The 15,827-nt window shown below is 42.8% G+C and overlaps 1 protein-coding gene across 1 annotated transcript; it reads left to right on the top strand.

Annotated features, from left to right (window-relative positions):
* The first annotated feature begins 487 nt into the window (after positions 1-487).
* On the top strand, positions 488-15,567 carry LOC106562315 (sal-like protein 1). Its single transcript, XM_014127112.3, has 3 exons — positions 488-1,360; positions 8,740-12,524; positions 13,829-15,567. Exons 1-3 carry the CDS (start codon positions 1,288-1,290, stop codon positions 14,267-14,269), a joined length of 4,299 nt encoding a protein of 1,432 aa, XP_013982587.3. The 5' UTR covers positions 488-1,287; the 3' UTR covers positions 14,270-15,567.
* The last annotated feature ends 260 nt before the right edge of the window (positions 15,568-15,827 follow it).

Below are 15,827 nucleotides of genomic sequence, written 5' to 3'. Positions count from 1 at the left end.
AACTGCGCAATAAGGTTCTCATTTTTTGTTACAGAACTGATGAAATTATAAACTTGACGTACAGCAACAAAACAAACATGCATAGGCTACCCGTGACATGCTGGGCTACTGTAGGCTACAATTTGGACACGACGCTGATTGTAGCGAGTTTCGCTAAACAATTTAATCAACATATGAAATGAAAACAACTCAATGTTTCAATGACGCGCAAGTTCGTGAAATGTATGCATGATGTGCTGAAGTAGCCTATGTATAGTAAACATCTATAAACAACACAAACATGTTCATGCCTTCGAAACAGAATCATACACTCTTCACTGTCCCCTCTACTGGTCAGTCACTCGCTCGCGAACCATGCGTATGAGAATTAGCGAGAGAGAGAGGGGAGAGAGAGATTGCACCTCCGTCGGTTTATGATAGAATAGCCCAGTGACCAATCACATCATAGGTGGGCTGGGCTCAACATTTCTCACAGTCCTACATGGGCCCTTAAAGTTTGTTTGTTCGCGGAATGCGATGTGTGATGAAAACGTGTTACTAACCCCGTTCGGCGATAATCAAATGAATCTGATTTGGATATTCGATACATATCTTGGAGTTCCGAGACACCTACGGTGCCATTACGCACGAGCCTTCTATAGTCGATAAACGTTTTCCTCGCTGCCTTGAGGCACCACCAACCAACGATTAGGTATCGGTGTTTCAACATACAAGATCTGAATTACAACGACCTCAATGCAAATCTGAAAAGAGGATATGCACAGCAACAGCGACCAGAGTTGTGGAAAGTATTTGTATGTGAGATCTGGGAGGTTTCACCGTGAGCGTCTCGTCAGTTCAAATTGACCTAACTCTGCTGGGTTTGATCGCTGCTTGGTCAATAGGAAAGATACGGTTCCGCGCATGGACTGAAGACTCTGACATTCCACTAGTAGCCAAGATAAGCTTTACGTAGCTACCAGCTGGTTGCTAAGAAGGGTTAAACTGTATCTAAAGGGAGTTGGAAAACCCAGCCTTTTCTTCCACACGGATCAACTCATTGGGTGGGAGCTGAGAGAGAGACAAGAGTCCCCAGCAAATCAGGACCTAATTGATTAAAGAGACTTAATTTGAATAGAGGGCTGGCGAGGTGCCAATCGCCTTTCAAAGAACCCTCTTATGATTAATCGCAAAACATTATTGATAATCATAACAGGACAAATGCGCGGTGGATGGACTCGATTTTTGTAATTTTGAGCAGATTTTTTGGTCATTTTTTATTCTTCCTTGGCTGATGTGTGAGCCAGCATGTCGCGGAGGAAACAAGCAAAGCCGCAACATTTCCAATCGGACCCTCATCTGGCCTTATCCAAGCACAATGGTAAGTTCGGGCAATGGATCGCTCTTATCCACGCTACTATCTTTTAATAGCTGGTTTTCAGATGTTTTGTTCTTTTTATGATTGTTTCTTTTTGGATAGGAACTCTTCCCCCTTTTCTGAGTTAGACAATTTTTTTATGAATCCATGCAATTTGCAGTCTCAAAATCAGCTTATCATAATAACAAGACACATTTGTTATATGTATAGACTATCTACTTTATGATCGAACTATGGCCCGTGCCTTTTCTAGATCGCTCTAAGACACAGCTAATTACTTTTATTCTTGAAAATATAATATTATTGCGTTTTGCTGTTCATATTACTTTAGCATTAAACTTTATGTTACAAAATATAACTGTGTAAAAATAAATGTTGTTATTAGGCTGCTTAGCCTACTTTTACCTCGACATAGGCTTCTATGTAGCCTACACTTTTAGTATGCACTTTTTAGAACACTTTGCAAGGTAGGCTACAAAGATTGAGTTTTTAATCAGCATTTTTGTCTTACACACTTTGAAGCAATTTTCCTCTATTGCTGCTGCAGGCAAAGTTGCTGCAGCGAGAGGCTCGTTCAAGTTTCTGCTTTTGTAGTCGACTTAGTTTCACTCCAATCGTTGCCCAACTGTACACTATGCACGGACAAGTACTTCTGCGTCGAAATAACCAGTATTTTCTTAAATGATTGCCTTCTATTTTGGGTTTAGGCCTATATAGAAAATAAATAATCATTTGCATACTCGCGTAAAGTTTCTACTGTTTTTTGACTGTCCTGTACATAGGCTAGTCTACAAAGTCGGTATTTCTCAGCCAAGCCTTGGCTGGATGAAAATAAAATGATAAGAAAATATAAACATTTGCTTGAATTATCGATTTTCAGTTTGTTGACATCTTGTGGTCTTAATGGCGGATGGTAAACATTCGTTTACAAATTATATGACTTTTAAACCACAATCTCAATGTGATGCACCAGAACACTGAAACAAAAATTACCTTTTTTAAAATGTATTTTTAACTAGGCAAGTCAGTTAAGAACAAATTCTTATTTACAAGGACGGCCTAGGAACAGTGGGTTAACTGCCTTGTTCAGGGGCAGAACGAGAGATTATTTTCCTTGTTAGCTCGGGATTTGATCTAGAAACCTTTCGTTTACTGGCCCAACCACCAGGCTAACTGTCGCCACCTTATAATTATTATGTATATCCTTATTTAATGTTAATACATTATAATGGTTTTAAGCTTAGCCACATGCACACTTTTTATTTACATCCTACATTTCCCTTGTGTATTTGTTTAACCTTTATTTAAGTAGGCAAGTCAGTTAAGAACAAATTCTTATTTTCAATGACGGCCTAGGAACAGTGGGTTAACAGCCTTGTTCAGGGGCAGAATGACAGATTTTTACCTTGTCAACTCGGGGATTCGATCTTGCAACCTTTCGGTTACTAGTCCAACGCTCAACCCCTAGGCTACCTGCCGGTGTATATTCCTAAACCATAATTTTCAAAATATAAAAAAACGTAAATGTTAGCATAGATGACAGACATACTGCTTCCGATTCTCTCTCTCTCTTTCGCCCCCAGCCCCCCTCTCTCTCTCTCTCTCTCTCTCTCTCTCTCTCTCTCTCTCTCTCTCTCTCTATCTATCTCTCTCTCTCACAGACACACACACACACACACACTGAGAGAAAACGAGAGAGAAAGAAATAGTGAGGGACAGAGGCCTGTTATTTTACGATATAACTTAACTTCTCCCTGAAACTTCTACCTATAATTAAAAAAAATATGTAAAAGGTTTATGTTCATTTACTTTAACAAAAGCTCAGCACCAAATTACCTCACGTCATGAAAATTAGCTAGTGTAAAGAAATATGTCAAGTTCTGGTTGAGACCATCAAAAAGATGGCGACAGTGGTTGAATGAATTCTATTATGCAACTACCTTGGTTGCTTTTCGAACGCTTTGTCACCCTTGCGAGTTTCCACTACTCCGGAGTGACCAACTGACCATCTCTGTTAAGTTCACCCAACAGTCACGTTTCCTCTTATGATGATACATTTGATAAAATTATGTTTTCCAAAGAGACCTATAACAAGCTGGGCTTTAATTTTCTATTGCTAAAAATGTTTAGACCTGCTGTGAAAACCAGGTTATGGAAGTATTTTTTATAGGCCTACAACACCCATAGTCATATTCACCCTATAGTGTTTGTAAGGTATTTTGATGCGGCAAAGTTGAAGTTTCACTATCTTAAAAATAGCAAGCAATTTGCAGATTATTAAGGTTTGTAAAGTATATATTTCCTCAAACGTACAATTCACTGAAATAACTATTTTCAAAATGGTTGAATGGTCATAGTGAAACGACGGTAGTTTCGATCTAACATTCTAGAATTGTAGATGTATTTTAAAAGTCTCACATATATAGTAGATTTAAGTGTTGCGTTTTCTCTGTTAATTAGTTTAAATGGAAGTTAGATTAGGCTTTGTCTTTTTGCAGACTATATTGTCATTGCACTGGTATTTTCAAAGGAAATCATGAGCTCCTGTCTCTGATACAGATTACATTTGACTTGTTTGTAGTTACTGCTCTATAGTAGCACATATTACACTATTATTAGTATTATTATAATTAATATCTGTTTATTAGAAGTGTTTGCCATGACATAGCCTACAGAAAGAAAACTCTAGAGGCTCTTTAATTGACCCTATATGGCTGTTTTTACCATACATATTGTCTATGTATTTTCCTTCTGAGGAGTTGTATGGACATATATTTTCATCGAGACATTTTTCATAAAAAACAAATCAATATTTTTGGACTGACTTGACATTGTCCATGTTTTAAGCTCTTTCAGTGTGTGTACAACTATGTTGTTTGCAGTATCCTTTAAAAAACATGTTATGCTAGCTGGAAATAAAGCTCTGTTTCACCCAACTAAAACCTTGCATAAGAAGCATTTACTGCTACCTAAGGTTGCATGATTTGGTTGGAACTAAGGATCAATGCAAAACATAGTCTATACCTAGAATCATACTTGTTTTTCCTTGACTGCTGCATTTTCCCTAAAATGTAATAAAGTAGTGAATAGTATCTTTAGTCATTCTCTGTCAGCAGACTGCTGCCTACTGAGTTTCACAATAAATAACCCAAATGCATCATGCATTAAACAAGCTGAAAATGCAATACCTTTAATTATGGGTTAGGGACATGGAATACTTGAGTCTCTGTATGCAAAATAAAAAGAGGGAGGCTAACATTCCCAATACATTTTAAGGAGACGCTGAGGGCATTTGCCGCTGGGTAGTTAGTGTATGAGGTTGAAAGTCAAGGCTGTCTGTCTTTCTCTCATCTCGTCTCTCTGAGAGAGAGAGAGTTCTCGGGTGGGATGTTCAGCTGTTTTAACCTTTGCCAGGGTCCCCCTGTGTCTCCCTGTGTGAAGTTGATGAGAGTTCAGGCCGCAGTGTGTTCTCCTGTACCTCGTCATTGACCCCGCTGATCAGAGCCACAGGGGCCTAGCAGGGACCCTGTCCTATATTTGTGATGGGGGGGTCTTATCAATGTGATCGGCATCCACTTCCACCCTGCAAGAGTAGCCCCCCCCCGAGGGAGATCGGCAGGGCGGTCCCTGGCCCTTCGCACTGTTGTACCCCACAAACAACAGGGATTCAGTTACTTGTCATTTTGCCAATGTTTATAAAGTGGAAGGCTGAGATGTATCTCGGCTGAAGGACTTGCTTGCTTTTCTCCCTTCTCCTCCCCTTTAAGCTTTAATCATGTCACCAGGGCAGAGCTGCTAAGGCTGGGGCTTGTCCATCCGGGAAACGGCAGCTATAGTGGAACCCCATCTAGTGTTCACTGGGATGTTTCCAGTGAGGCCAGCAGTGTGAGGGCTGGAGAGGAGGTGGGTTAGCTCAGGCAGGCATCAGACATCAGGCATCAGACATCCTACTGAATTCACAAGTGTCAAGAGGCTTGAAGCCAGCGTCCCTACAAAGTAACGTAGGAACTCTCAAAAAGCTACTCTGTCATATTTTCTACTAATCCACATTTCTATATCACTTATTATTTACTCTCTTCTGTCCTTTGTATCAGAGGCGCTCTGTTTTGGCATGTGTCTCTTCTGCCTCCCTGAAGGCCTGTGCTCTGGTGACTCCTTGTAGAATGATGATGATGTTGAGAGTTATCAGTTTTAGGTCACCGTTTTTATACAGAGTAACACTTTATTTCTATTCAGAGATAATCCTCAGCTATTTTTTAAACATTGACTAATTTATGCACTGTTGCTGTAGACATTTGGGTGTTTTGTGTATTGTGGCTGTTCTCATTTGTTGGCGTTATTTTCATAGTATTCATTTTCTTTATTCATATAGACATATCAGATGAACAAAATATTCAATATCATCTATTTTTAAGTGCATGTCTACTTATGTAAACAAACATGATTACATGTCAGTACATGATTATAGATTTAAGACTTTCAAATACTCCATGCTTCTGAGATGTTTTACCTTTTCAATAGTCAAGGTGGTGGTATGGAAATAGCTTCCCGTGAAAGAGCACATTTGAGATGGAATAATTTGATTGTTTTAATTGGACCACTATTTGCTTTATAATCACTGAGTATTTACGAAGTAAGGGGGTGGGGTGGGGTGTGCTGGGTGTTGAGAATAACACACTTTGAGATATAGAAAGTGAATTTACCCCTTGGTTGGTCAAATCCTAGCCTGTTACAAGTGCGTTATTATTAGGGACATATATATATATATTGTGGTTTCAGTGAATGTTATGAGAAGTTGATAACAGAGTTACATTTGGGCAGATGCTCTTTGTTTTATTTTTCTCTGTGGTTTTGGATATAGTTATTTTGGTCGATAAACATGATAATGTTTAGATAGAATCCACAATGTGATACAATCCACAATGTCCAGTTTCCATTCACTTGACGAATAAGAGAATGTTACATTGAAAGATAGTTATTACTGACTGCCTAACTATATAAGTTAAACACAGGTCTCTGAAGAAACTTGAGCTAGTCACTTGTTCTTAGTGTTTTCATACAGATTACATTGGACAGTTTAAACAAACGTTTGGATGTATGGAATCTTAAATCCTTTTTACATTTTTTATTAATGATATGTGGAAATAGTAGCTTGCGGCTTCAACATGTGTGTCATGACTACACTCCAGTGCACTTTAATCTAGTAAGAGAATAAGAATTACCGCTATGAACTTGATGTTTACATTTTTGCTTTGATAGTGCACTTTTGTACGTTTGTAAAAGTTTGCTCCTGTAACCTCTAGGTAACTTTTTTAAGTACTTGAAGGGCGGTTCAAGCGCTTTTATTTTTTGTTGACTTTGGATAGTTTTCTCACATTTTTGTTTAGCTACATTTGTGTTTTCTACAGCAGTGTATTCAGGACATTGTGTAAGTTTATGTATTTCCTCTTACATAAAATCCACTTTCATTTATTCACATGGTCAACCAATACCAAACAAAGCTACTCTTCCTTCCCACGAGGTAAATCAAACACATTTTTCATTACTGACGCTTTCAGGGGGGGCTGCATGGTTGATATTAAAAAGTTACCATTAATGTTGGAGCGAGTCTTCTCCGTTTGCATGGTTAGAGTGGTGTGAGTCTGGGTTTTACTGTCATGGCAACTTTGCGTTATCTGATGTCCCAGAGCAGAGAAACGTTGAGGGAGATAATCCCTGAATTAAACAGGATCTGCTTTGAGTTGGCCAAGATGAGCAGGCCAGGCCAGGCCAGGCCGTGCCGACGAGCCCGCCGCTCCCATGCTGTGTGAACAATGGGAAGCCATCCTGTCTCAGTGGGGCAGGGCCGCACTCATCTCTCTCTCTCTCTCTCTCTCTCTCTCTCTCTCTCTCTCTCTCTCTCTCTCTCTCTCTCTCTCTCTCTCTCTCTCTTTTTCTCTCTCTCTCTCTCTCTTTTTTCTCTCTCTCTCTCTCTCTCTCTCTCTGGGTTTCATTTTCAAATAAACCCTCCTCCCTTTCCACCGTTGATGAAAATGTAGATCGCCGGGGCCCACAATTAAAGGGGTTCATAGAGAATTGCAATTTGTAAATCAACTTGTATGTTAAACAGTGAGATTTGGGTTTGCCAAAAAGAAGATAGAACGAGGAAAGTCTGGAGCACAGAAGTGGCACAGGGGTGTTGACTCGCCTTTTGTTCTTTTCACACTGACTCCTGTGTTTGTTGAATGGAAATTGCATAAGCAAGACCAGTTTCTATGCACATTTAAAAGACAATTATTCATTTTGCGTATTCTTATTGGTTGGTATTGAATTGCCTGTTGCTTAAACTGGTGTGGCCAGTTGCTTGGTTTTGGGCAGCAAGCTGTTCATTCTAACATATATGACAGCAGCTCCACTCATAGTTCTTGACCCATTTGTAGTTATGTTTTTGTTTTATTTTTCCCTGGAAGGTATATATATATATATATAATATATCACTGTGATACTTACACATTTACATAAATACAAATTAACAGTTTTTTATACAAAGTTTTATACTTTATTTTTTACTCTTCATTTTATATTAGGTACTATAATGTGTTTTAGTTATTTTATGTTATGTAATTTATTAAATATACATAACATATTTATAAAAACATGTGTTATGTAAACATGACAGATATTTTTGTAAAAACAAAATTGATTATTCTTAGTGATATCAGTACAATAATGGCATATATAATTTTGCAGTGTGGCTAGAGAGAACAATCTGGAATCCAAAGGCTCTGTTTATTGTGCCTGTCAGATTCTGATTGCAGCCTGACGGGATACAAATTAGCTTAGTGACAGGGATAACCTGTCCAAGATGCCAGTAGTCGAGTTGAAAATGAGCAAAGTTGACAGCAAATTGAAAGTCTAATAAGTCCTTCAAATGGTTGATTTGCGCTCAGTGGACAAGTAGACATTGAGGAGTATGAAATATTGGAAATCAATGCTTCTCTATGAAATGTCATTAAGCCTCAATGTCCTCACTTCATAGTATTGTATATGTTGATGGATTGTCTATAGAAAAGTATTACTTAAAAGATGGTTGGCTTGATGAAACCAGATGTACACCTTCAAAGATCACTTTTAGACAATATTTGAACTAGTATTATTGATTTCCATTCTTTTCTTATCCTGTTTCTCAGAGCCTCCACATTAAAAGGGGTCTTTTTCAATCTTTTTTTTGGTTTATTGTTGCTTTTTCGATGGTTATTTTTTGTGAACATATCAAGCAGATAAGTGTAAAACTGATTAACTTAAGATTAACAACAAAGGAATTTGAATAGATAAAGCTGCTTCTTCAGCTGCAAAACATTTCTAATCACTAATCCTCTGTTTCCCCCTCCTGTGTTTTTCAGGGGACACAGAAGAGCCCTGCTCGGAGGAAGACCCCCCCTGCAAGGAGTCAGATGCCCATGTCTGTAGCAGATGTTGTGCTGAGTTCTTTGAACTATCAGATATTGAACAACACCAGAAGAATTGCACTAAGAATCAATTAGTTCTGATAGTGAATGAGAATCCTACCTCTCCTTCCGGAACCTTCTCGCCTGGCTCCCCTCCACATAATCCTGATGAGCAGATGAATGACACGGTTAATAACACTGATCAAGCGCAGTGCAGTGACCTTTTGGAGCATAACGCTCTCGACAAAGAAGAATCCATGGACGTCGACGTTTCCGGAATCAACGCTCATCCTGGTCATGACAATGATGGAGACAGCAGCCACATGGAGGGAGGCAGTAACATCAACATGAACACGGGCGAGGGAAATGGCCACAGCTCCAGCAGGAACAGCTCCGGACCAGCACCGGGCACCTTGACTGTCTCTGCCCCTCAGCTACCTCCGCTCGGCAACCTGACTGACCTGGGGAGCATCTCTATGATCAACAGCAACGTCATCATCGAAAACCTGCAGAGCACCAAAGTGGCTGTGGCCCAGTTCTCCCAGGAGATGCAGCGCTCCTCTGGGTCCGGGGGCCCCAGGGTGGCAGTGCCGGCCCTGATGGAGCAACTCCTGGGCCTGCAGCAGCAACAGATCCACCAGCTGCAGCTCATTGAACAGATCCGTCACCAGATCCTGCTTCTGGCCTCCCAGTCCCCTGAAATGCAGGTGCCCCCCAGCATCTCCACACCAGGAGGCTCGTTGGGGCCGTCAGCCAACCCACTGACCACGCTCAGCTCCCATCTCTCTCAGCAGCTGGCTGCAGCCGCGGGCTTAGCACAGAGCCTGGCCAGCCAGTCTGCCAGCATCAGCAGCCTGAAGCAGCTGGCTGAAAGGGTGCAGCTACCTCAGAGCAACAACCCCAGCAGCGGTGAATCATCTCAGAGCATCAGCTCACTGGGGTCATCCACAGTCAACAACGCCCAGTTGTCATCTGACAAGAGGCCAATACATGCGATCAGCAGCAACCTCCACTCTCAGCTCAGTAACCCATCACACACTAAGTCATCCATGTCAGCCTTTGGGATAGGTAGCCTGTTGAACCCTGTAACTAATCCACATCTACCTCAGCCCCCGTCTGGAAACCCCCTATTTTCCAGCTCCCTCCCCAGTATTGGCACCACAGTGGAGGACCTCAACTCTCTGGCTGTGCTGGCCCAGAGGAAAGGCAAGCCACCAAACATAACTTTATTTGAACCCAAGAGCAGCTCAGAGGAGGCGTTCTTCAAGCATAAGTGCAGGTTTTGTGCCAAGGTGTTCGGGAGTGACAGTGCCTTGCAGATCCACTTGCGATCTCACACAGGTGAGAGGCCGTACAAGTGTAACATCTGTGGCAATCGCTTCTCCACACGCGGTAACTTGAAGGTCCACTTCCAGCGTCATAAAGAGAAGTATCCACATGTTCAGATGAACCCATACCCTGTCCCCGAGCATTTAGACAATATTCCAACGAGCACCGGCATTCCATATGGTATGTCAATGCCTCCAGAGAAGCCTGTGACCAGCTGGCTGGACAGCAAGCCTGTTCTCTCCACTCTGACCTCGTCAGTGGGCATGCTGCTCCCACCAACCATGCCCAGCCTGCCACCATTCATTAAAAAAGAGGATCATTCGGTAGCCATAACCAGCCCCTCCATTTCTACAAAGACTGACTCCGGTCGTGACGCTGCTGAGCCATCAATGAAAAGCAACGACGGGTTGTCTGAAGAAGCTGCGGCCCTGCCTACGTCAAACGGGAAAACTGAAGAGGGCAATCACTCGTCGAGCTTCATGGAGAGTGTGAGCTCTGAGTCTGAGCGCAACACAGAATACACAACCTCCAACAGCCCACCTATGATGACCAACCCTCTCATGCCCCTCATGTCTGAGCAGTTCAAGGCTAAGTTCCCGTTCGGGGGCCTCTTGGACCCGCTCCAGGGGTCGGAGACCTCCAAGCTGCAGCAGCTGGTGGAGAACATCGACAGGAAGTTGACGGACCCCAATGAGTGTGTCATCTGCCACCGTGTGCTCAGTTGTCAGAGCGCTCTGAAAATGCACTACCGTACTCACACTGGAGAGAGGCCCTTCAAGTGTAAAGTGTGTGGCAGAGCCTTCACCACCAAAGGGAACCTGAAGACCCACTACACCGTCCACCGGGCCATGCCTCCACTCAGGGTCCATCACTCCTGCCCCATCTGCCAGAAGAAGTTCACCAATGCGGTGGTCCTGCAGCAGCACATCCGCATGCACATGGGAGGGCAGATCCCAAACACCCCACTGCCAGACAGCTACCCTGAGTCCATGGGCTCCGATACAGGCTCCTTCGATGAGAGGAACTTCGATGAGAACTTTGATGATCTGGACAACTTCTCTGATGATGATATGGAGGGTATGGAGGGAGTGGAAGGGATGGAAGACGGCCCTGACAGCAGCGTCCCAGACACCCCTAAGTCAGCTGACGCCTCCCAAGACAGCCTGTGCAATTCCCCCTCTCACCCCGAGATGGTCGTCCAGGACGGGCAGGAGAAAAATCATCATGCCCATCACAACACCTACCACAATACCCACCATGATATTGACTATAGAATCCACCACAACAACCACCATGACAATCAGCTTAACAGCCACCATGACAATCAGCATCACAGCCACAATAACCCCCACCAGAGGCTGGTAGAGGAGCTGCAGGCCAGCAGAATGAAGGCCATGGGGAACAGAGGTTCAATGGAAGGGGACTGCCTCACTAACGACTCCTCATCCCTGGGTGGGGACATCGAGAGCCCGAGTGCCGGGAGTCCAGCCTTGTCAGAATCTACCTCTTCCATGCAGCCCCCATCCCCTACCAATGGGCACCCCCAACATCAACGTAAATCCCCCAGCTTGGAGGAAAGACAGGAGAGACAGGAGAGGCACCAGAGGGCTATGTCCCTGGATCACATCAGTGCCAGCCTCATGCAGCATCACCCTTCTAGCATCGGGGCCCTAGACCTGACATCCTGCAACCCGTCTAAAGACCCACTGGGCATGCTTTTCCCATTCCGTGAGCGCAGCACGTTCAAGAACACGGCCTGTGACATTTGTGGGAAGACGTTTGCATGTCAGAGTGCCTTGGACATCCACTACCGAAGCCATACCAAAGAGAGACCGTTCATTTGCACGGCCTGTAACCGGGGCTTCTCGACCAAGGGCAACCTGAAGCAGCACATGCTAACCCACCAGATGAGGGACTTGCCCTCGCAGCTCTTCGAACCCTCTAACACCAGCCTCTCCTCCAGTCCGACCCCCTCCCTCCTCTCTGTGAACTCCCTGTCCTCCATGATCAAATCAGAGGTCAACGGCTTCCTCCACGGCCTCCACCACCATCAGGACCACCACAGGGACCACCACAGGGACCACCACAGGGACCACCACAGGGATCACCACATCGACCATCCCAGGGAACACCACAGGGAACACCACAGGGACCACCAGGACCGGGATCACCATAAGGACATGGCAAGCAACATGCCCCACGGCCTGGCGACCACCTCGGCTTCTACATCCCCGGTGCTCTCAGCCTCTGCCCCTCTACGCCGGACACCCAAGCAGCACTACTGCAACACTTGTGGGAAGACCTTCTCCTCCTCCAGTGCTCTGCAGATACACGAGAGGACCCACACTGGGGAGAAGCCCTTCGCCTGCCACATCTGTGGTCGGGCTTTCACCACCAAAGGAAATCTCAAGGTAATTGTATGATTATAATCATTATGAATGCAATAGGTAAAATACACACATATTCAATATCTCAGGGCAATTGTATATTTAAAAACATTATGAATGGAATTGGAAAATGTTCACATATTTATTCATGAATATTTATAGGAGGAGTATTAAAAATCACCAGAATTTTGGTCCACAACTTTGAGCAACAAATTGAAGTGTGTTATGTCAGTGCCATTCGGAGGCAGTAATGTTCTATAATTGATGAAAGAACCAGCTCAGCGGAAAGGTTGAATCACCCTATTAATATGATTATTGGGTAGAAACCTGAGAATGTGATCAGCAGAGCACAGCTGGGAATGGTTCAGTTAACAGCATTATCTACAGTTACCAGAGGCAACCAGAGGAAACCAGAGGAAACCATCCTCAGTTTTCCAGAGTTTACCCCTTGAAAATCCCAGAGTTTCCCTTTGATCATTTGGAAAAGGTGATAAACCTCAGAGATAAACAGGAACTGAAGGGCCAAATATGATCACACACTCAACTGTGAGAAATCAAGGGGGGCGAAACGTAGAGAGGCGTAATATTTAGGAAGCACTGTCAAATGTATAACCAGATTGCAATTACCGGGTAATCAGCACTAGTTATAGTTTACACCCTTGTTGATATAAAAAAACAATACCCTTATTATTTGTAGCAAGATTTCACATTTTGCTGATGCTATGATTTTGTAGTGTGTTTTTATTAAAATAATGTATAATTTCTAGCAAGTGATATTTTAAAACGTTATCACTCTAGACAACACAGTCAGTTGTGTATCTGACACCTCCATGTTTCTACATTGATTTAAAAAGAATAACATAATTATCTGTAACACTCATCCTTTCAGGATCAAAAGAAGAAGAAAAATACATTGTCCTCGTTGGGAAAGGGCATAACAGGGGTAAACGTCAGATGTAATACTGGCCTGGGCAATGAAAGTGGGCACTGCAATTTGAACCAAAGCACAAGGGTCTCCCTCATGAGACATTTGAATGAAGGTTTCAGATTAAATGCAGTATTTCATCCTAGCCATAATAAAATGGTTACACCATGCCCACGTCCCCACGCCGTTCACAGCTCACTGCACCAATCCTCCTGCTGCACCCAGGGTGCTGAACTATTTTAATGCTAACTTGCTGTTTATTATTTTCTTTTTTTCCAGTGCATCATCTGTTACTATGTGCCTTTGTCATGGCCAAGTTTGAAATATTTCTAATTTGCGTCTTCTCTCTCTCTCTCTCTCTCTCTCTCTCTCTCCCTCTCTCTGTATCTGTTTCTCTCTCCAGGTTCATATGGGCACACACATGTGGAACAGCGCCCCTGCCAGACGTGGCCGCCGACTCTCTGTAGACGGCTCCATGGCCTTCCTGGGCACCAACCCTGTCAAGTTCCCAGAGATCTTCCAGAAGGACATGGTATCTAGGTTGGGCAACGGAGACCCGGCTAGCTTCTGGAACCAGTACGCTGCAGCCTTCTCCAACGGCCTGGCCATGAAGACCAACGAGATCTCTGTCATCCAGAACGGAGGCCTGCCGTCTCTGTCGGGGAGCATGGGGAACGGGGGCAGCTCGCCCGTGGGCGGCCTCACAGGCAACCTGGAGAAGCTGCACAGTACAGAATCCAATGCCGCTCTGGCTGGCCTGGAGAAAATGGCCAACGCCGAGAACGGGACCCACTTCCGATTCACACGTTTCATGGAGGACAACAAAGAGATTGCCACCAACTAGAGACTTTTCCCTCTCATATCTACACAGAACACACACACACACACACACACACACACACACACACACACACACACACACACACACACACACACACACACACACACACACACACACACACACACACACACACACACACACACACACACACACACACATAGTGAGAGAAAAGAGAAAGAGAACAAGACAAAGAATGACTTGGCTTTGGCTTGCCTTTGAAACTTTACCAACATGAGTGTGAAGAGAACTTGCTTTTTTTGTACAATGTACAACATGTTATAGTTTTAAGGAGCTTATTTATTAGTGATTATAACCTTGCTCGGAACCAAGTTGAAGCATTAACAGTTCGTTTTTTTCTGTTCTACAGCCAGAATGGGTATGAGCTAAAAGTGAGCTTTTGAAACTTTAGCATATCTTTACCTTGGCATTAAGTTATTTTTGTCTGTAGTATATAGATATAACACAACTGTTGATGTTCATGTGATGCATTAGATCTGTAATAAGTGAAACAGAATGGCTGTAAATAATGTACACTGATCTACTCTAGATGGTCTAACAGATGTGTATTAACGTTCCCCCATGAAAAGAATCATTGAGACTTCAGGCAAGGGACTATGATTACGCTGTAGTCCTTTCCTTATCAACCGCTGTTGATCTTTTATCTAAGGAAAAAGAAAGCATTGGAGCATATCAAGTGTTTATTTAGAGTTACAGTTGGCCTGACCTGTTTTGTTCATTAATGTTATTCTATGTATTGTCCTTTTTTCTTTCTTCCATAGTTCAATTTTTTTTCTTTATCTTTTTTGTGTTGTTGCTTTTTGGTGTTAAGTTTAACACAGAACAGTTGTGTTGTTAGAGGAGATGATGAATTCGGAGAGGTCCACTTCCTGGTTTGAACTGAGAAGAGAGCCAATCATGTGGGTGGGATTCTTCTATAGGTCATCTGCTGGATTTCCACATTGCTGCTATGTCCTCAGCATCCTCATTGGCATCAAGTGCAACATATGTGTTGACGTTTATGTAAATAATGTGAGACGTGGGAACTAGAAATTCCATCACAACAAAATGTACATATAAAGCTCATAAGACAAAGTCCATCTTGGCTAGGGGACAAATGATAGTGTTTTTATAAATATAAATATATATTAGGTTTGACAACCTTCGGACTGTTACATGCACTTTCTTGGAAAGTTGGAAGATCTTTATGGGTCCAGTTTCTCTACACTTTAATACCTACTAACAACTAAGATACTGTCATTCTTTACTCTATTATTCAAATACATCCATTTTCCAAAAGAAAATTATGAGTGTTTGTGTCTCTTCATTCTCTTTTGTTTCTTTCTGTTTTGTATGCTTTATGATTGGAGATAATGGAGGGTTTTACTTTTGAAATCTGGTCTTTTCATGTTATTTGAGGGATCAGATATTTTTTTTGTGGTTTGAACTTTTAAATTTGAGTTTAAATATGCACTTATGAAATAATGCTGTATCATGGATGTATAACACTGGTCAATTAATGTATCTCCCCTCTCATTTTCGACTGGCACTTGTTGTGAAGCAG

Source organism: Salmo salar, chromosome 11 (assembly GCF_965601325.2).
Source record: "Salmo salar chromosome 11, fSalSal1, whole genome shotgun sequence".
Classification (NCBI taxonomy): domain Eukaryota; kingdom Metazoa; phylum Chordata; class Actinopteri; order Salmoniformes; family Salmonidae; genus Salmo; species Salmo salar.
The sequence above is the reverse complement of the archived record's forward strand: the minus strand, read 5'-3'. Positions and strand labels throughout refer to the sequence as shown.